At 47.9% G+C, this 22,500-nt stretch overlaps 2 protein-coding genes and 1 pseudogene across 9 annotated transcripts in view; 1 reads left to right on the forward strand and 2 right to left on the reverse strand.

The window, feature by feature from the left end:
• The window catches only part of LOC133111359 (MOB kinase activator 2-like), a 60,615-nt gene extending 49,089 nt beyond the window's left edge, over positions 1 to 11,526 (reverse strand). Inside the window, exon 1 of the mRNA XM_061221635.1 lies at positions 10,942 to 11,526. Within this exon, the coding sequence (XP_061077619.1) occupies positions 10,942 to 10,958 (17 nt within the window). The 5' untranslated portion in view covers positions 10,959 to 11,526. The remainder of the gene's footprint in view (positions 1 to 10,941) is intronic.
• An 881-nt stretch (positions 11,527 to 12,407) lies between these two features.
• On the forward strand, positions 12,408 to 15,887 carry LOC133111613 (uncharacterized). Of its 8 annotated transcripts, none has more exons than XM_061222091.1 (10): positions 12,408 to 13,222; positions 13,286 to 14,267; positions 14,335 to 14,453; positions 14,606 to 14,709; positions 14,790 to 14,967; positions 15,038 to 15,155; positions 15,238 to 15,323; positions 15,390 to 15,475; positions 15,552 to 15,662; positions 15,742 to 15,887. In XM_061222091.1, the coding sequence occupies exons 1-10, from the start codon at positions 12,462 to 12,464 to the stop codon at positions 15,840 to 15,842; spliced, it is 2,646 nt and encodes an 881-aa protein (XP_061078075.1). In that variant the 5' UTR covers positions 12,408 to 12,461; the 3' UTR covers positions 15,843 to 15,887. The 8 variants fall into 8 exon arrangements, with proteins under 8 accessions (XP_061078075.1, XP_061078078.1, XP_061078082.1 ...); XM_061222094.1 differs by having other exon boundaries at positions 13,397 to 14,267; XM_061222098.1 differs by having other exon boundaries at positions 13,697 to 14,267.
• A 2,181-nt stretch (positions 15,888 to 18,068) lies between these two features.
• LOC133111887 (zona pellucida sperm-binding protein 3-like) overlaps positions 18,069 to 22,500 on the reverse strand; it is a 14,392-nt pseudogene continuing 9,960 nt past the window's right edge.

Consider the following 22,500-nt stretch of genomic DNA (forward strand, 5'->3'; position numbering starts at 1 on the left):
GAGTGCCATTCGCCATGTCTCTATGACTGTATATGAGTGGTATATTCATTATAATACACCAGGATTAAAGCAAATGCAAAAATGAAAGGCAGACAAAGACAAAGCAACAACAGTCACATAAAAGCCCCTAGAAGCAGCCCAGCTTTGCAGAGGTTGCAGGTTTCATTCCCAGCTGGGGCAGTGCTCTTGTACCCTGGAAGGCCCACAGCCTAAATGCCTTCATTAGAACATTCAGTATAACTGGATCCTATTTAAACAGAGGAGCCGTGTCAGACACATGAATGATTCAGTCTGCGACTAAAAGTAGGCGTAAAGGTAAATATTGAGTCCGTGTTCATCCGATAAAAAATGACAAGAAACGTGACTCCACAACCACTATCTTTTCAACCCCAAGATGGGTTATCACCAGACGCCATCTTAGTGACTCAGCTTTACCTGCAGGATGTGGTGTGAGTATTTCATAACAAAATATGCTCCTTCCAAAGATGGCCGCCTTGAGTGAAGGAGACTTATGGTGTTTAGACACCAGTTTCCTCCTAGGACATTCGTGGGAGAGTGGAACTCAAGTAGGAGGAGAGCCAGGCAGACATTTTGGCTCAATGTCCACTAACACTGGGCAGCGGGATACTCAAGGATTTGCACTTGAAACTCCAGGGTTAGGATTTGATTCCCAGTTCGGACACTGTCATTGCAACCTTGAGGAAGGTACTTAAAGCACTAGCTTTCGTGATATGACGTATTCTGAAAGATCCATTCCACTCGTATCTTTTGAAAGCATATTTATTGGAGGCGAACACAAAATTCCAAGATATTTGTTCGGCATACACGCCCACTGGTACACGATTGTGTAAAATCTCGTAAAATCTTCCAGGAAGTGGATAGAAGAAAACTATTACAAGTTTATACATTCCTTGTAAAAAAATAAATGAATTTAAAGAAAAATAAAGATTTCAGCTAGTTTTTAACAGCTACCGTCTATATCCAGCTGTGTTATTGTATGTAAAATTACAAACTGTATTAGTCACTCACTGTAATGCAGTGTAACTGACCGTCGTCACAACGGACTATATTTAGCAACATTATGGGCTGGTTTCTCAGACAGAGATTATGCATAGTCCTGGATTAATAAAAATTCAATTTCGTCTAGGACTAGGCTTAATCTGTGTCTGTGAAACCAGCCCAATAAGTAAGAAAATGAGGCTTGTACAGGTGTTTTTCTGACGGACACCATCATACAGCACAGGTGTCAATTCGAGAGGAACCGGTTAGGTAACAGGTGTCAATTCATGTTTTTTAATGTAGTTGTTACGGTGAATGAACAACGCCCATGTACAACCACCCAAACTGTCTGGACCTCCACCAAGCAGCAGTCTGACCACACCCCTGGGAACTACGACAGCGGGCCCCACGCACGCCCAGGCCCCACGCACGCCCAGGCCCCACACACACCCAGGCCCCACGCACACGCACGCCCAGGCCCCACACACACCCAGGCCCCACGCACACCCAGGCCCCACACACACCCAGGCCCCACGCACACCCAGGCCCCACGCACACTCTGAAGGCTCTCTTACCTCAGCATGCCATTACTTTTTCATGCGCTTATTTATTTGGGCCTCGGAGTTACTCAGCGAGCCTCTTCACCTCCACACTCAGGAATAAAAGGCGGCCATGTTTTATTCACAAGCCCGGCACTTTCTGCACGCCCGCAGCCCGCCCGGAGACAAACAAGTGGGTTTTAAATCCACAGAAACTCGCATAAAAACCGCCTTAAATAAATAAAATTGACAGGAAACACACTGCTTCCAGCTAATATTATTATTGTACTTAGGAGATACAAATACAATTACAACACATCAAGTAAACTTGCACATAAAAAAGAATTTGATGTGGACAATCCCCAAAATTAAAATATGCAAGTGTAATGCAACCGTTAGCTTACAAAACCACTGAAGGGAAATGGTCCAGTTGGCGAATAAACGTTGCGTTATCACTCATAAAACAATGCTATCGTAGCGTGCGACCGCTTCTTATCTCTGTTCATTCCCAGAAGTGAGTAACTCTTGGCTTTTCCTGGTTCGGTAGTTCGGCACATTAAGAGAGAGTAAACACACTCAGAGCCACGGACCTGCCAACCCAAACACGCAGAGATCACGCCGCTGTTTGGGAACAAACCCGTCACCGCCTTCTTCCAAACGCAACAGCGCAGAGCGATAACTCTCCTCCGCTGGCCTAACAGGAACGCTGTGGGTAAAAACAAATAATGCTGAACGTGCCACACCACCTCACTGCTCAGACCAAAGTCCAGCCTGTAGCCTAGTGGCTAAGGTGCATGATTGGGACACCGGAAGGTTGGTGGTTCAAGCCCCAGTGTGGGCCCTTGGGCAAGGCCTTTCACCCCGCATTGATCGTCCCCTGCTTAGTCTAATCAACTGCAAGTTATAGCTCCCGTCCCAAGAGCAAAGCCAGGCCACAGTGAAGGTGTGAAGGGGAGGGTCAGTGTGTCAGTCACAGGGATGGGTTCTGTGACTGACACACTAGAAAGCGTTAGAAAAACGTCTGGATTGACAGCGAGTGCTTTCAGGTAGTCCCTGGAGATGCAAATGAACAAATCCACTCAGTGATCAGAGAGAGGACACCGCACTGTGCTGCTTCTAAGCATTGGTCTCGGCACTGGCTAAACGAGCCGCAGGCAACAACGATCTAAAACATTTAAATATCTGCAGATTAACCACAGAGCCGGGAGTCGGCCAAATGACAACACGGCAGTGCCCGTCACAGGTAACAGAGTACGGCAGACTCTCAGACTCTCAGACTCTCAGACCCTCAGACTCACAGACTCTCAGACTCACACAGGGTAGTTAAACACAGGTAACAGAGTACAGCAGACCCTCAGACTCTCAGACCCTCAGACCCTCAGACCCTCAGACCCCCAGACTCCCAGACTCCCAGACTCCCAGACTCCCAGACTCCCAGACTCCCAGACTCGTTAAACACAGGTAACAGAGTACAGCATCATCACCACCATTATCAACATCTACAGAAAACTAGATCAATGTTTCTCCAAAGGACTTCAACAAACTGTAAAATGTTGACTTCACTGCCCTCAGGAATCACTCAGTTAAGGCCGTTATGTCTGCAGCAGTCCCCAACAGGAGCTGAATGAATACTCATGCGTATTTACCACAAGTGGAAACCACAAACCGTCTCTGTATCACTTTCCATTCTCGGTATTACTGGATGCTGACAGAGACGGGCCGTCCTATTGGACGCTTGCAGGCACAGACGGCCCTCTCCGTCTCCATACCTCGGCGGGAGGTCCAGGGAGGAAGTGACCGTTACCGTGGTGACAGAGCCAGTTTCCTCTCTGCTGACAAATACGACAAAGTCCGACCACCAGTGACAATCTGGTGGTCCCCCCCCCCCCCCATGTAACGATACTGTAAACTCAGACACTGCAGTACACCAACAGACAACAACACAACACACCCAATGGGGGGTGGGATTCCCCAATGGCGTGCCGGACTGACAGAGCTGGGGGGGCGGGGGGAGGAACGCTCCGGCGCTCCCGACGTTCCGGCTGGCATTCCCACATCTGCACTTCATCTCCCTTAATCCCGCTCAGAGCCCTGTGCTGCGTCCACATCTGCCATCTGCTGCAGGATGGATCGGCACAAAAAGGCCACGCCTGCAGTTCTGTAAACTACCGCCGCACTGTCCTGTCTGAGAGAGCGCACTCAGCTCTATCTCACACACACACACACACACACACACTCACACACTCACACACTCACACACTCACACACTCACACACTCACACACTCACACACTCACACACTCACACACTCACACACTCACACACTCACATACACACATACACACACACACTCACCTACATCACTCACATACACACACACTCCTCCATCACTCACACTCACACACCTCTATCACACAGACACGCACCTCGATCACTCACTCACACACATACACAAACGCACCCATCTATCACTCACACACACACACACACACACACACACACACACACACACACAGCTATATCACTCACACACACACACACACACTCACCTACATCACTCACCTACACACACACTCCTCTATCACTCACACACACACACCTCTATCACACAGACAAGCACCTCGATCACTCACTCACACACATACATACACACACACGTACCACTATCAGACACGCACACACCTCTCGATCACTCGCACACACTCGCACACACACACAAAACACAAGAGCAGGAATTATGGAGGGCGTTTCACCTCCATCATAACCAAACACAGGGGAGCAAGCAAATTCATCACAGTCAGTCTACAATCAGCTGTCAATCACTGACTTTTATGACCAATTAGAGAGCAGATGACCCTCCCCCTCCTGATTCTCCCATCATGACAGATCCCGCCACGCTGTCCCAGTTTCCGCCATTTCTGCCATGGATCTTTGCAGCAGTGTACAAAACTGCGGTTTAGAAACAGCGACGGGCGTAATGGCGCCAACTCACAGAGAAACGCCAAACAAGAGCCTCTGTCTGTGTAATCCGTGAGGAATGCGAGGGGAAACGGTAATGATGACAGCAGAAGCCTTTACTAGCGCTCAGTGGGGGGTCTCGTTGTGTCGCTGGCATTCGCTGAACGCACGGCAGCCAACGCAAAACCGCCATCATCGCTGCCACAGCAGGAAGGGGGAAGTGACCATACCCACTGTGCCCCCAGCCAAAACACTGAGGGGTACATGTCCCCGCCGCTGAGGGCAGCCGGACTGGGACACCTCCACCCGCCGCAGAGCCCAGGCTGGAGGGGAGGAAGGCAGGCCGTCACAGCCTCCAGGGGACCAGGGTTACCGCTGCCGGTTTTTGACAAAATGGCGGCTCAGGCAGCGGGGGAACGTCGAGGTGGAACCAGGACACCGACTCCAAAGGGCTCGGGGTGCGGGATGTTCCAACGAACGCTTACCGCGAGTCACCCACTACATTACATTACATCCAGAGTGAAGTACAGTTCATTATACTAAGCAGGAGACAATCCTCCCCTGGAGCAATGCAGGGTTAAGGGCCTTGCTCAAGGGCCCAATGGCTGTGCGGATCTTATTATGGCTACACTGGGATTAGAACCACCGACCTTGTGTGTCCCAGTCATTTTACCTTAACCACTATGCTACAGGTCACCCCGTCACCCGCAGGACCCTTCAACATACACACCCCCCCCCCACTTTATTTTAAGCTGTGCATTTTAAATGCTTGTCAGTGGGGCAGTACCCTATAAGTGCATTAAATTCTACCCATAGGCAGGATATAATTAATTAGTAGCCCTTCAGCTTGGAGAATGTACTCATTTGCACCGAAAGAGAGCATTACTGTACTTTCAGGTCACATTTGGAAACGTTCATCCTTGAAGAACAAAAATGATGAACCTCCACTGTCACTTTATTTCCTGCTGGCACGACTGCGTGCAGGGTGAACAGAAACGCTCAGCTTTTGAGTCTGTTTGTTCCGCTTTTTACGAGACAGACGCCCGAGCCTGTTCCACCGCAGGGCGGACGGAGAGCGCGGGACTGTTGTTATCGTTAGCGTTAGCGTAGCGTATCCACGGGCCGCATACCTCCCTGCTGTCCGTACCTGCCAGAGACGCAGGGAAGGTTGAAGCGCCGTTCACTGCGGTCGGTTTAGATTCCAGAAGCTTCCGCCCTCGCCTCCGCTGTCCTCCGGCAAACCGCCCCCTTTCGGCGCCAGCCCGGCCCCCGCAGACAGGGGGAATGGCAGCAGCGCTGTATAACTGTAAAAGGAACCGGTCGTGTAACCGAAAAGGTCACAGGTTCAATTCCCAGGCAAGACGCTGCTGAGGTGAGGTACTTAACCTGCACTGCTTCGCTGGATGTCGGCTATACGACTGGATAATTCGCCCTGAATAAGAATGCAATGCAGTGTCATGCATATGGGTCCTTCAGGGTATAATTGTAGTGTGCCCTGCCCCGGTTCAGGCCCAGGCCCGGATCCCAGCGAGCCAGCGATTTGAGGAATTTCAGCAAAGGCAACAAGTTTCTGTCAGCTTTTCACGACACAATGAGCTCACTGATTTTCTGAAGCAAGCAGAGAAGGAAGGTTACGCAATAACAGGCCGACTGCTTGTGTAGATCTGAGCAAACTTACGAGTGAAAATCTCACCGTGGCAAAACCCTATCGTACCAAAACCATCTCACAAGCCAATACACTGACAATTTCAACCAATCGATCAACCCCCATTTCTGTAAAGTTGTGTTGATAAGCAAGCTGTAACAGAGCTTTGCTGTCACCCTGGTGGCTTGGCCGTGGCCTGATCTCATTGGCCGATGTCATTTGCAGAGCTGATTGGCTGATCTACTTATCTACTTGGCTGGATTAGGCCCACACTCTTTGCTCCAGAGACCCTTTGAATTCTGGGCAACAGAAGGCCCTGACTGCCCTGCCAACGCCCTCAAAACATCGCAAACCATATCACCCCCCCATCAAGGAAACTGGTTGCACCCCATCTCTAGACACAAGCCATTCCATCATTCAAGAGCAGGGATTAAGCATCTGTCGCCCAACGACCCGTTTCCACGGATACAAAGACACATTTTGAGTGACGTGTCTCTTCGGTGACGGAAGGCCTAGTGAGGGTCGGGAAATCAGACACACGGCCAGGTCGCAGTTCTGCCACAGTCCTGACCAAACCTGCCGGAAACAGGACATTCCACCAATCAACCGGTCCCCACTGCCCCAAACTGGTCTGCGCCCACCTCCACTGCCCCAAACCGATCTCTATTTCTCAATGAGCAGCCCAATTGCAATGTTTCTGGGTTTCATTACCAGTCTTTCCCTCAATGAGGAGAGATATGAATAGACAGTGTTTTCTAACCTTGCAGAAACCTGTCATTCCACCGTCATCATTGGCAGCCAGCAAATCCTCATTTAATTCCACCTGCCCTCTCAGAAATAAAGTGATAAGGAGTGGAGGTACATTTTTGTTCTTCAAGGATCAAATTTCCCAAAAGTACCCTGATAGTACATTAATGTTCTATTTGGGCACAAATTAGTATGTTTTTCCAAGCAAATAAGGTACAAATTAATTAGCCTATTGCTGCCTGTGCGTACAATTTTATGTACCGATAGGGTACTGCCCCCAGCAACAAGCATTTGTACCAGCATTTAGGCATTTACATTTACATTTTAGTAATTTGGCAGACACTTTTAATCCAAAGCCATTGACAAGTGCATAGCTTCTTCCACAAGTCAAAGCATCACATCCATAACTAGGAAAATACATAGGAAGTGCTGTTCTAAACATATAGTCATCATAGGTGCAATTTCATTTTTTTTTTTTTTTTGGGGGGGGGGGGGGTTAGACAAGAGGGATAGGGATATCAGAAAGAGGGCCGGGGGAAATCAGGAGGGAGGACTAAGGTAGGCACTTCTCCTACCTTTATTTCTGGATGTGCAGCAAGTCCCGCAAATAAAACAAGACGTCAAGACATTGCATCTGCTGGTGGAGCTGACTACACTGCTCAGCAGCTAGTACTGGGTAGATTTTACTCCTGCTCAGCTTGCATTAACACTAGGTTTGTAAAAATCCGGGGGCATTTCCCTTTTTGAGGAATTCTGAGGTTATATTTGGGAATCTTAGGGTCATTTTGGGAAGTTATACTGCTAACAATAGTTTCCTCTCAGGGCCTGCCCCTGGGTAGATTTTACACCTGTTCACTGCACTGAAGACAGATGCACTAACAAGCCCAGACCGAATGTAAGCTGCTCCTGTTTTGTTTGACAAATCAGCTGCATAGCCACACAACACAAATTACGCAGATGAAAAGAGAACTTCAGGGGGTGTGTCCTGCCATTGTTTTCCAAAACAAACTGCCCAGCAGAAGGGGCTGAGTGGATGATGGAGGAGTGACCCATACAGAGAAACAGAAAGCGGAAACTTGATGTGAATCTGACAGTTCCAACAAATTAAACTCACCCAACTGAGGATGCGATCCGGGACAGATCTAGAAAGGGAGTACAGGCAAAATGGACTAAAATGGACAGGCAATGTGTCAATCTGCAAGCCAAAGCAATGTCATCAAAATTGACCTTTAAACCCACACGGCAGGCAGGTCCACGACTGGGCAAGATCGACAAAAGGAACATGAAAGCAAAGTCTGTTCGATAAGACCAATCACAGGGAGTGGTGTGGGAAAACATATTGAAAAAGCCAATGATGTCAGAACCTTGGGTGGATTAATTCGTTTTTTAATCAAATCACTTCTATGCTACAATCCTTCCAGTAAAGTTTATGCAGTGTTAAATGGACAATAGGTCATTTCGGACTTCAAACGGTCCAGAAAGGAATAGCAGCAACAAACATGCTCATGCCCTCTTCTCTGTACACACGCTAACATTGAAACACCATTGGCTTTTCAACCAATGAGCTTGAATTATTGTCCAGTTACACGATTACATTACATTAATGGCATTTGGCAGACATTCTTATCCAAAGCAACGTACAGTTGATTAGACTAAGCAGGAGACAATCCTCCCCTGGAGCAATGCAGGTTTAAGGGCCTTGCTCAAGGGCCCAACGGCTGTGCGGACCTTACTGTGGCTACAATTATGCTACAGGCTGCCTACAATGTTCTGGCACAATGTCGGGCAGTCAACTGTATTTTTTGAAACCCGAATTTAAGGACTAAAAAAAAAAAAACCACGCAGAGGGTGAGTCAACATGCCAGTGAGCTCTTTTCAATGATAGGAAGGGATTTACAATGGTCTTGTAACAATGTTTTAACAAAAAATGTTTTACCTATTGTAACTTTAGGCCTAAGTGATTCCTTGTTTTAGTATTGTCTATCTGGAGCGTGCATATGAGTTTGAAAGGCCAAGCTACTTACTGTAAGAAGACAAGAGAAATAACCAGAAAATTTGGAATATGTTTGAAGGTGTCCAAGCAAATCTAAATTGTAAAGGCACAGTATGACATTAAAGGAAAGAGACATCATTCACAAAATGGCGGCGACATGGCTCAGGGCCGTAGGAGCAGTCGTCTGGCAGTCGGAGGGTTGCCGGTTCGATCCCCTGTCGAAGTGTCCCTGAGCAAGACACCTAACCCCCAAATGCTCCTGACGAGCTGGTCGGCGCCTTGCATGGCAGCCAATCGCCGTTGGTGTGCGAGTGTGTGTGTATGAATGGGTGAATGAGAAGCATCAATTGTACAGCGCTTTAGATAAAGGGCGCTATATAAATGCCAACCATTTACCATTTACCATTTACAAAACCCAAACAAAACGGCACCATTCCTATGCAAACAGCGCAGCTACTTCGATATCAGGACAGAGATCGTAACAGATGCCTTAATTGCAGCCAATTAGCAGACGCTAAAGCCTAAGGTTTCTGACCTTTGTACTAGACCGCACTGTCCTAGTTTGGCCCCACGCATACTGTACAATGGCGGGCAAACATCAAACCACATAAGCCGCCCAAGTCGTCCGCGGACGATCAGTGAAGCCCTGTGCAAGTAAAAGAAAAGTAAACACAAGGTGCTTTTTGTTTCCCGCACAGCTGTGCAAACACAGCCCGGTGGGTGCTGACCTTACCCCAGCCGTTCAGCATACTTTCTTTTCTTACAACTTCTGCCTCGATGCAGATACATCTTACACACTGCGTTCTGCACACTGTATACTAGAGAGCTATAAAACAGAGCAAATACCATGAGCACGTTTAGTTTCGGTAATTACTGCAGGGTAGCAAGCATTCTGAATACTTGTTTTGAAGAATACGAAGCCTCAGCAACGCTAGTCTTCCACATAAAACACGTCCATCGATACATTTCTGATGGTACTTCGTTGAAGTACAATCAGATCATTCCACTGCATAATTTATGACATGCATCTTAATTTACTTCTTGGGAAAATATGCTTTATTTACATGCATTACTGTCAGCTGTTGGTAAAGGAAATGTAAGTAAAAGGTAAAAAGACGGATCTTCTCAAACTGCACAAGAACTTGTGGAGTTCGAGTGCTTTTGGGACATGTTTACTTCCTTGTTGTCGTAAAGGAACTGTGTTCGAGTAAGTAGTCAGTGGTCAACTATAAATGTTGGTGGCTGTGATGCTATTAAAAATGAAAATGTCAAACTTGCCCAGCTGCTCGTGTGCGGGCAGAACTTTGATCAGTAACAAGGGAGTGTTCATTCATCACATGGCTATTAAAACTAGTAACGTACTTGAAAATGACGTTAAAACAGTGGTTTCTGCATTTATGTTCCCATTACATCGTTTTTATAGTCGCGAAGGAACGGGTGAAAACCTTCCAGAGGAAATTAAGTTTTTCTCCAGTCATTTTTACAACATGAAGCCGGGTACGAACATGCATGTCCGAGCTGTTGCCAGGCCTGGATCATGCAGTCAGCCGATTAGCAGCAAGCTAACTACGATTACAGTGTGGCACACATGGACAGATTAAAGCAACACGACATGCACCCTGCAAGAAAAACACGCGATATTAAGCTAGCCTACAATGTACACACTAATGTTAACCATCTCGCAAAACTACAGGCTGAGAGGACGGTTTGAAATTTAAAAACACATTCGTAAGACTTAGGAAGCAACCCACTGAACCTTTAAATTATAAATATGAACGTAACACAGTGAGAACGACAGTTGAGAGTTGGACGTAGTAGCGAACGTTAAGTTAGATCAAATAAGTGAAGTGCACTGTAAATTGCATGACAGTCTAAAGATAGCTAATGTTAGCAAGCACTTATTAGCCAGCTGGCTGTAGCCGGTTTATTTCACTGAGCTAGCGGACTAGCCACATTAGCGAGCTAGTTGTCAATTTGTCTCTCGAACCCTTCGTAAAAATTAAAAACGTAAATTATTGTTTGCGTTCACTCCATGAAAGCCATGTAACGTCAGACACTCACCCCATCAACCAATCCATGATTGCAGCTAGAAAGGGTAAATCCACCGCAAGCTGGAGGCGTCCTCCTCCTTAGTTTATCCGGGTAGTTACCCCACAAACCCCAACTGTCAAGTCCTCTGTGAATCGGTCTTCACTTCCAACAACCGCTAAATGTGCTTTTCCTTGTTTCGGTGTTTAATCCGGTTAATGAAAACACCATGAACCGTCAGAATGGGACCGACAGTTCTGCTCCTAAAACGGGTAAACGGCTACATTGACTTTGCTTTTTAGACTGGAAACACGAGCAGCTGTTTGGTCGCTGCCCGGTAGCCTAGGCGTGCCGAGCGTCTGTTGGACGCTGCAGTATCGCGGCTTGTCTTCCAGAGATAGCAAGAAGGGCCAAGGGGAAGTTGTCCTGGAGCACCGCTGGTTTGTCCTCGGTCATGAACTCACGCATCGGTTCTTGTGCTGCTGTTACACCGCTGGTGTGATCAGGATCTGCCACAGATAGGAAATCCGGAAGTAAACACATCCGACCCCCTCCCTCGTTCCTGGAACGTTCGACGTACAACGACCCGAGCCGAAAAGACCTCCGGGATTTGTAGTTTAAATAAAAGTATACGATAGGTAACGTTCCCCTGCAAAAAGGCTGTATTCCACGCACTCATGAGAAGTAAATCATGGAAATAAAATATGTCGTGCAGATGATCTGAGACAGTTTTTTATTCAATTTAAAATGGTTGGTATAATTCTGTAAGAGCTTGGTTGGTTGTATTTGAAAAAAATCTTGCTCAATTATCAGCAAGAGATGAGTATTAATTAGTGAAATCAGCTGGCTGACTTAATGAGTGGAAGAAACACAGGGCAGGGCCTTTATTTTCGGACCTTTCATCTTCTTACGAAACTTAAATACACCATTATCTCAGGCAACACATATCTTGGTATTTAATTATTTGTGTGAAATGAACCAAACCTTAACTGGATATTTGGGTAATATTTATGGAAACTAAAAAATAATTGTAATTCATTTCAAAGAAAGTTTCGTAAGCATAATATTTTATAAGTGGTTGAAAAGCACACACATTTCAGGAATTGAAAAAAATATCCTGCATCGAATATTAAAAGTTTTATATTTGCTTTCGCTTTCAACAAAACTGGTACACATACCTTTAAATCCGAAGTCCACTCAAGAGAATTAGGAACTCTAATTGCATGCTGCAATCAAGACCTTCCTAAATTTAATAACACTCCAAAACCTGTGTTAATAAGCAGGTGCTTACTAAAAACTGAAGGCATGCTGCAATCATTCCCAAAAATTGTGTGAATGTGTGCTTTCGGAAATTAATGCAACTCTTACCACTAAATAAGAAGTTCCCAGCAGTGCAAATTAAAAGAAGCAGCAACACTAAAAGGCCAGAGAAGAATTTGTGATTAGGATTATGAAGGAGGCTGGGTTTGGCACAATCAATTACATTCAGCTGGTTATAAAATGGGATAACGATAGATTTTTTTTTTGTTGGGAAAAACATTTGTTGGTTAACCATGGGTAAAGAAAGGATGTTTATTGGGATTCTAGTTCTAGGTTTGTTTGGGTGCTTGTGTGATGCGCAAGGCCATTCAAATTTTCCAAGCACAAATACAGCAGGTTTTGCGTACACCCAGCCTCCAGTGGTGGCCTACCAGACCTTCAGCAAGCCGACCTTCGGCAAGCCGCCCTACACCCAGCCGCCCTACACCCAGCCACCCTACACCCAGGCTCCTGTGGTGGCCTACCCGACCTTCGGCGAGCCTCCCTACACCCAGCCTCCTGTGGTGGCCCACCTGACCTTCGGCAGGCCGCCCTACACCCAGCCGCCCAACACCCAGGCTCCCGTGGTGGCCTACCCAACCTTCGGCGAGCTTCCCTACACCCAGCCTCCCGTGGTGGCCCACACGACCTTCGGCAAGCCGACCTACACCCAGCCTCCCGTGGTGGCCTACCCGACCTTCGGCGAGCCTCCCTACACCCAGCCTCCAGTGGTGGCCCACCCGACCTTCGGCAGGCTGCCCTACACCCAGCCTCCCAACACCCAGGCTCCCGTGGTGGCCTACCCGACCTTCGGCAGACCGCCCTACACCCAGCCTCCCATGGTGGCCCACCCGACCTTCGGTGAGCCTCCCTACACCCAGCCGCCCAACACCCAGCCTCCCGTGGTGGCCCACACGACCTTCGGCAAGCCGACCTACACCCAGCCTCCCGTGGTGGCCTACCCGACCTTCGGCGAGCCTCCCTACACCCAGCCTCCAGTGGTGGCCCACCCGACCTTCGGCAGGCTGCCCTACACCCAGCCTCCCAACACCCAGGCTCCCGTGGTGGCCTACCCGACCTTCGGCAGACCGCCCTACACCCAGCCTCCCATGGTGGCCCACCCGACCTTCGGTGAGCCTCCCTACACCCAGCCGCCCAACACCCAGGCTCCTGTGGTGGCCTACCCGACCTTCGGCAAGCCGCCCTACACCCAGCCGCCCAACACCCAGGCTCCCGTGGTGGCCTACCCGACCTTCGGCAGACCGCCCTACACCCAGCCTCCCGTGTTGGCCCACCCGACCTTCGGCAAGCCGTCCTACACCCAGCCGCCCAACACCCAGGCTCCCGTGGTGGCCTACCCGACCTTCGGCAGACCGCCCTACACCCAGCCGCCCAACACCCAGGCTCCCGTGGTGGCCTACCCGACCTTCGGCAAGCCGCCCTACACCCAGCCGCCCAACACCCAGGCTCCCGTGGTGGCCTACCCGACCTTCGGCAAGCCGCCCTACACCCAGCCTCCCGTGTTGGCCCACCCGACCTTCGGCAAGCCGTCCTACACCCAGCCGCCCAACACCCAGGCTCCCGTGGTGGCCTACCCGACCTTCGGCAGACCGCCCTACACCCAGCCGCCCAACACCCAGGCTCCCGTGGTGGCCTACCCGACCTTCGGCAAGCCGCCCTACACCCAGCCGCCCAACACCCAGGCTCCCGTGGTGGCCTACCCGACCTTCGGCAAGCCGCCCTACACCCAGCCTCCCGTGGCGGCCCACCCGACCTTCGGCAAGCCGCCCTACACCCAGCCTCCCATGACGCCGACCTTCGGGGGACCCAAGGTGCCCACAATTCCAGTGGAAGCTCCAACGTCCAAACCTAATGCTGTAAAGGTGTACTGTGGAGAAAGTTCTGTACAGATGGAAGTGGATATGGACCTGCTTGGCATTGGTCAACTGATCCAGCCATCTGACATCACCCTGGGAGGCTGTGGCCCTGTTGAGCAGAAGGGATCCATGCCAGTACTTCTGTTTGAGACTGAGCTTCATGGCTGTGGCAGTATACTTTTGGTACGCACTGTGCTTCATGTGGATAATGCAGGTCTAGTTGTGTTCCTAATGGGTCTTTGTTCCCCAGATGACCGAGGACTCCCTGATCTACTCCTTTGCCCTCAACTATCAGCCAAGAGCAATTGGTTCTACTCCCATCATCAGGACATCAAGTGCTGTGGTGGGCATCCAGTGCCACTACCTGAGGTTAGCAGGCATTGTTTCTTGGCTGTATGCATCTGGTTTTTCTCCTGATACAACTTATTGGCAGTAAATCTTTGTTCATGAGGCTGTAAATGCACCATGTTATCACATGGACCTGGTTTAAGTTTACTTTTGGTTTCCCCCCACAAATGCAGGCTACACAATGTGAGCAGTAATGCCCTGAAACCAACCTGGATCCCCTACCACTCCATCCTGTCTGCTGAGCAACTCCTTGTATTCTCCCTGAGGATCATGGATGGTAAACAAAGCTGATGGTAACCTTGCATTTCTGTCTGCAGTTGTAAGTATGCTTTGACTTCTCTCCCCTGTACCTGGTAGATAACTGGCGGCTGGAGAGGGCATCCAATGTCTTCTTCCTGGGAGACCTCATCAACATTGAGGCCGCTGTGGTCCTGGCAAACCACGTGCCCCTCTGTGTGTTTGTAGATACTTGTGTAGCTACTTTGGTCCCTGATATGAATGCAGTCCCCCGCTATGCTTTCATTGAGAACAAAGGGTGAGTATGCTGCCCCTCATTTGTAGCCTGTCCCATGGATGTGAAGGGGCCTACAGTGTTTGTCTTCCAGGTGTCTAATTGATTCCAAGATGACCAACTCCCGCTCCCGGTTCCTGCCAAGGGTACAGGATGATAAGTTGCAATTCCAGTTGGATGCTTTCAGGTTTGCCCAGGAGACCAGGAGTGCTGTGAGTAAATTGTTTTATGCACCTGCTTTCTGAAGTTGGCAACTAATGTTTGTCCTAACCAATGTTTCTCCTCACTCTATAGATCTACATTTTCTGCCATCTTAAAGCCACTGTAGTCTCTCCAGATGCAGAAGGGAGGGCCTGCTCATTTCCTCCTAGAATGCAACAGTAGGTCTTATTGATGGAGAATGGTGTATTTGAGCTCCTGGCATCTATGTAACCTTTGTCTTCCAGGTGGATTGAAGCATCTGGTAATGACCAGGCATGTAGTTGCTGTGACTCCAGCTGTTCTGGGAGGAAAGGCAGGAGTGCAGATTCAGGTTTGACCTCCAACTGCTTCACTACTTGCCTTCTTGCCTCCTGTGGGTGGTAGTGTGACCTTGTTCTGTTCTCCAGTCATGAAGTATGAGAGCGATGCAGTCCTAGGCCCCATTGTTGTCCAGAAGGCTGAGGATCTTGTACAGCAGCCCCATAAGATTACCCAAGAAGCTAATCTTATCCAACATGGTGGGTCTTGCCTGTTATGTTGTAGAACTGTAATGTGGCTGTGAACCAATGGGTGACATGGATTTGTTTCTGCCTCCAGGTGCTTCTCGGGTAGTGTTTTTGGCTGGAGTGATGGTGGCAGTAGGACTGGTCTGCATCATGGTACTGCTCTGGAGACACTATAAACCTGTTACATTGTGACTGGGTTGGGGCTCTTCCTTTTAAATAAATATGGTGGAAAATGAACCCCTGCTGTTTGTCTTATTGTAGTCCCGCTACATTTGTAGCATTTATGCACAAATGCTTTAACCACTTCAAACTGTACGTCTTGGTTTACTCGATTCCAAGATTACTCAACCGCAAAGTAGACTCGCCATTATCTGATCTGTTGTGCATGGGCTTGTTTGCTTAGCCATGTCCAAGTGCTCCCTAGACAATGGCACTGTCCCTGAAGTCCCTCAAACTATCAATTCCAGGCCCCAAAAAGGGAAGCTCCCATGGTCTGAAATGATTGAAGGCCAATGGCCTTAGTTCTCCCCTCCCTGGTGAAGGCCTGAGGCTGAAGAATGATGACTAGTCACCATTGTGTAGTTGGATTACTCTGTCAAATGGGACCGGAGTCTTGGTCTGTCACACATTCAGATCAACCATACACATGAACTGACTGTCCTTTTACTGTGCTCTTCCACTACACTGACACTCACAGCCAAAGCATCCGCTGCTGAAGTTTGTTGACCGCACTCCTCTCCCTGCTTTTAGAACCAACACCGGACCATGAGTTTGGACTGGTGCCTGTTCAGGCAGATGTTGCCCATCAGTCCATTTAAATGGCCTACCCCTACTCATTTGGCTGCTCAAGCATGTATCCATTCGACTAGTCTTGGGGAAAATTGAAACAATGCTGAGCTGCCAACTGCAACAGCACTTTTGGAAGCTGGACTACTCTGGGGTCAGCCCCAACACCCTCACTCTATAATTTCTCTCCAGTGCCCCTGCCCCAAAACAATAAATCTTATGCTGGTACCAGTCACACGGCAAACAGAGACCTCCAGAATTTGAAGATATACTTGAAAATCATAGGTAATCCTGTAATATATGCCAATTTTGTGACCAGCACACTCTGTTAAACCACACATTCATGGCATATGACAGTCCCAACAACCATAGCTGGAGAACCAATATAGCCTCCATACCAGATGCAGTCTATAGTTTAACAGAAACCAATAACACCCTTAACTTGAAACACTGCATTACTCAATTTGTTGCAGCATATTACTTGCATTTGTGTTTGAATATATGCCCCCCAGAATAAAGGGTTTAAAACATTTGGCAAATTAACTTCCATTTTAGGAAGTTGTGGGTTTCATTACATTACATGTCATTTGGCTGATGCTTTTATCCAAAGCGACTTACAGTTGATTAGACTAAGCAGGAGACAATCCTCCCCTGGAGTAATGCAGGGTTAAGGGCCTTGCTCAAGGGCCCAATAGCTGTGCGGATCTTATTGTGGCTACACCGGGGATCGAAACAGTCATGTACATTTACCATTACGCTACAGGCTGCCCCTTTCATCACCATCCCATGCCCCATCCAGCCAGAGAGCACTGCAAAGTTGCACAGCATCCCTGCTAGGAGAGCCTCAGTCTGAAAGTCTGAAAGTTTCAGACAGACGTGGCAGAAATGTCAAAGGACCGAAATAACCCGGACAATAAGGTTTCACTGATTCACTTACACCATGTTTCGTTAAATCCACAGCCTGTTACGAAAATTGGTTTGTAATATCTCCGCACCAGTACTACCCTCATATCAGTCTCAGGTTGCAGCTTGACTAGCCAATGGCCCATGCGGTACTGGCATAGGCTCATTTTTGCATACGCAGCCACTTTAACAGGAAAACACGCTCAGCATAGTTAATGCCTAAATTCACTGAGCAAGTGGATCACCTTTGTAGAACCAGTTCAGCTCAAGTACATTGGTTTGGTTTTATGAAGCCAGGTTATGCAAAGAAACTCTTGGCATTAACAGCTAAACAGGTGCAGTCCAACGGGAGATTAACATACCCGGAGTTCTGACTTCGGTTTCAAGAGGGATGGTGTGAATTGAGACTTCCTGCCCAAATACACTGAAGGGGTAGGGAGGTGTGCACAGTCTGTTCTACCACCCACATTTATAATATCCAGATAGAAGTGGGTATGGCCTCAACTAGTGATTAAATACAAATAGGCTAGACAAACTCTTCCAGTGTAGGAAGAGTTTCCCTTTAAACCTGAATTGAGAATGTGCCTAGAAAATGCAAATCAGATAGGCCAGAATCTTCTGGAAGAATGGTGAGGTTTCACACATTTATAGACTGCAACAATAATGCAGACGCAAGACGTCATGTTCACCACATTTATTCAAATTGTTCAAACTGTTACAAACTGTTTGTCACCACACCAGTGTCCCCAGCACAATGATGCAGACCAACCCGATTGTAGCCATCACTCCAGCCATGAACACTGCCTCAGAGGCACCTAGCAGAGATTACATCAAGCTATAGGCTTCACAATGCTGCCATTCTTTATGCAGTTCTCGTACAGGGCGAGCACTATCCCCATCAGGCAGTTACCTTCTGCAAGGTGATGGGCCTTCGGAGGCCAGTGAGACTCTAGCACAACATCTTCGTCAGCCTCCTGGACAACAATGGGGCCCAGGACTGAATCACCTCCATACTGCACAACTGGAGAACAGAACAAGCTCATACAGGGGCACCAACAGTGGGAGCAGAAAATTGAAGCCATTTCAAAAATCAAACCTGAATCCACACTCCTGCCCTTCCTCTCTGAGAAGCTGGAGTCACAGCAACTACATGCCTGGTCATTACCTGATGCCTCAATCCACCTGGAAGAGAAACCGGTTATGTTCTCCATCCTCCCCCCTACCCCAACAACTAGACCAACCGTTGCTTTCCGAGGGGAAATGAGCAGGCCCTCCCTTCTGAAGAGCTGCAGTGGCTTTCAGATGGCAGAAAATGTAGATCTACATTCATATAGAAATATATGAGTTAGTACTAGAACCTCCTCCAGAACACATGCCCAATGCAAAGCCACTTACTCACAGCACTCCTGGCATCCTGGGCAAACATGAAAGCATCCAGTTGAAATGGCAGCTTATCGTCCTGTGCCCTTGACAGGAACTGGGAGCGGGAGCTGGCCAGCTTGGAATCCATTAGACACCTGGAAGCCAAACACTGCAGCTCTATCACATCCATGGGACAGGCTACAAATGAGGTCCAGCAGAGGTTTCACCCTTTGTTCTCAATGAAAGCATATCTGGAGACTGCGTTCATATCAGGGACCAAAGTAGCTACACATGTATCCACAAACACACACGTGGTTGGCCAGGACCACAGAGGCCTCAATGTTGATGAGGTCCCCCAGGAAGAAGACATTGGATGCCCTCTCCAGCTGCCAGTTATCTACCAGGTACAGGGGAGAAGGGATTGAAGCATAGTTAGTAGGCAAAATACCCAGGGGTAGTCAGCTTCGCTTACCATCCATGATCCTCAGGGAGAATACAAGGAGTTGCTCAGCAGACAGGATGGAGCGGTTGCCAGCACTTTCTAGATCATGTACATTACATCCTGCAAGTACGCTGCCACATCCTCAAACAGAAGCACTGGAGTAGATCCCTTCTGCTCAACAGGTCCACAGCCTCCCATGGTTAATGTCGGATGACTGGATCAGGTGGCCAATGCCAAGCAGGTCCATATCCACTTCCATCTGAACAGAGCTTTCCCCACAGTGGACCTTCACAGCATTAGGATTTGGTGTTGGAGGTTCCACTGGAATAGTGGTCACCTTGGGAACCCCCAACGGTTGGATGGGGTGAAGCCAGGCCTCCCAAAGATTGAGCGGGGCCTCAAGGGAGCCTGGGTGAAGCCTGGCCTCCCAAAGGTCCGGCAGGGTGGCAGGGGAGCCTGGGTGAAGCCAGCTGTGACAGGAGAACTGTGTGCCCACAGGTTTCCTTAACGGTCGGTGTGTCACAAGACCTGCATTTGTGTTTGGAAACTGATAGCTCCTTTGAGCATCACATAAACAACCACACAAAGCAAGCCCTAACACCCAAATTAACAACCTTTCACCTCCCATGGTGAATCAGCAAATGGCAAAACAGCCACAAAAAAAACAGGGTGGTGACCAATCCAGCAACATTCACATTTGTTCCTTCAGCCTATTTTATAGCCAGCTGAATGTAAGTGATCGTTCCAAACAACTCCTCCTTCATCATTTCACTAGTCTTTCTCGATCATTAAATAATTTTGTATGAAATAGACTCACACAATAGATAGCTCATAACATTTATATCGTGCTTTTCTAGACACTCAAAGTGCTTCCAGTGATGAGAGGGAAACTCGCCTCAACCACCTCCAATGTGTAGCACCCACCTGGGTGATGCACGGCAGCCATTTTGCGCCAGTATGCTCAACACACATCAGCTGAGGTGGAGAGGGAGAGAACAATGTTTCTGCCAACTGAATCAGGTGATACCTCGGTGGCAGTTTGAAAGAGCCAGGGTTCAGAATTTAGCCAGGACACAGGGGAACAGTCAGGACCTCGGTTTAACGTCTCATCCGAGAGACAGATGAAAGAAAAACTCTTGAGGTTGACTGCAGCATTCTGTCAGCTATCAGTACTGCCCTGGTCTGCAACGTTTTGCGACAGGCTTTGAGGTACATTTGCTCCCATTTGGTGGGTGCGTCGGGGGTGTAGCCAGAATAATACCTAGGCCTACACTTTAAAGCCCCGATAACTTCATGGCAAACCATACTACTTTAGTCATGCCACCCACGGTTTGCAATAGGATATTTAAAGCATCACCGTTTCTGTTGAAATAAACATTTTGCTGCATTTTGTCAGGGCCCTGACATTCAGTGTGTGGCTGTATCCGAAACAGTTTAAGATTGCCCGAAGCTACTGGGTGTGCTGGTCGGCTGCTAATTATCAGTTGGTTGTTAATTGCTGAATGTGTTGACACCTGACCACCAAAACTAACCATTTGGAAGATAATGAATAATGCAAAGGTAAAGCGAGTGATAGCAAGTTATTAAACCTGCATTGTGCTGAAACGGTTGAGACATTTTTTAAAATCAAGTAAAACGCATGTTCAACGACCTAATTATGAGCCTATTAGTTAACCTCAACCTTTTTGTTTGTTACCTCTTATGAGACTGTTTACAAAATGGTGCAATAAGCACAATATGAACATAGTCATTTTATTCTTTATGACATTGCAAAGCAATTTCTGGCATATTGTGGTTTAAGGTAAATAATACATTTTAAAGTGTAGACTGACACCTGTAATTTGAGGGTAATTACATCTGTATTGGGTGATCAGTGTCAGAATGACATCGCTTCTCATACTTAGGCCCCCCATTTTAGGGGACCAAAAGTAATTGGACAGTTGGCTTCTCAGCTGTTTATAATTAGTCAAGTGTATTCAATCACTTTCTTAGTGCTGGTATATGAAAGCTTTCAGTATCCAGTCTTGATGAGGACCAGAATTGTGTCCATGACAGTCAAGTTATTATGAGGCTGAGAAATAAGAAAAACAGTCAGAGACATAGGCCAAACAATAGGATAACGAAAATAAACTGTTACACGGTAGACGATCTACAATGGGGCGAGGACATTCCGTTTTCCAAATTCACCTTTTCTCCAATTCCCTGACTTCACTTTTCCCGCCTCACCTAGGTGGAGCTAGGATCAGGAAAAGGGGCAAAGGGAGGAATAATGAGGTGAAAAATGAGTGGCTGGAAAGAGACCCCCTTCCTGAGCCTGGGTCCTGCCTGCATTGAGACGGCCGGCCACAGCAGTGCCTGAACACAAAAACACACAACCAAGGCTTCTCCTTCTCTCAAGTGGAGCAGATTTAAGATGAATCGTTCCTTCAGATTGCCAGTTCTCGACACCCTCCCTCCCTCTCTACCTGTAATTCTCAGCGGACAGAAGTCACAGCAGGGGAACTGGGAAGAAGAGTCTGAAGGGCACAGTGTCCTCCACCGCGTCTATAAATAACGCTCACACGCGGTCATGTGAGGAAGCGTCGGGAATAGAGCTGTTGAGAACATGAGCGTGCTGCTGAAGTGTGGCTGCCCCTCTCTGATCCAATCAGATCTGCACGGGGTGGGGTTAAGACCGGTGATGGACAGCAAGGGCTATATTTCTGCACTGGATGCTGTACCCTTTCTGTACCACTAGAGGTCACTGTGCACTTTTTAATCTGCTGTTTATCTCCATCTCTTTGGGATTTCCACAGCAAAGCAGTAAAATCCTGTTCGACTGTGTATCCATTACTCACCGTTGTAAATTAATGACTTAATTTTCATACAGGTGTCCAGCAAAGCTTTCCGACTGGTTAGAATAAGTTATTGACAGCATACTATGTCTCCTGTCAATGTGTCACGAGACCAGATTTTGTTACGTGTACCAGTGGGCATGTATGCCAATCAAATGTCAATTTTCCATTCCCCTCCAATCAGAATCCTTTTCACACAGAGGCACACATGCTAATTGTACTCCCCCCTAATTTGATGTTAGTCAAATCGACTCCCCACTCTTCAAAAACTCCTCCCTGAAAGATCCTTTTCACTCGCGAATATGTCATATCGCTGTGCTGCTCTAACTTCAGTTTCTGCCTGTATTTTATGCTTAGCACATAACATGGCAGAGCAGTTATAAAGTAAACGTAAGTGCACAGTCACTGCTGAAGGAAAGTTAATGTGTACAGCTTTGTTAATGTATCTGTACATCATTAATTCATGTTCACAACTACGTATATTCGTTCATGCCAGTTCATATTGAAATGGAAAAAAAAACAG

The sequence above is a fragment of the Conger conger genome, chromosome 15 (genome assembly GCF_963514075.1).
Source record: "Conger conger chromosome 15, fConCon1.1, whole genome shotgun sequence".
In the NCBI taxonomy this organism is placed as follows: Eukaryota; Metazoa; Chordata; class Actinopteri; order Anguilliformes; family Congridae; genus Conger; species Conger conger.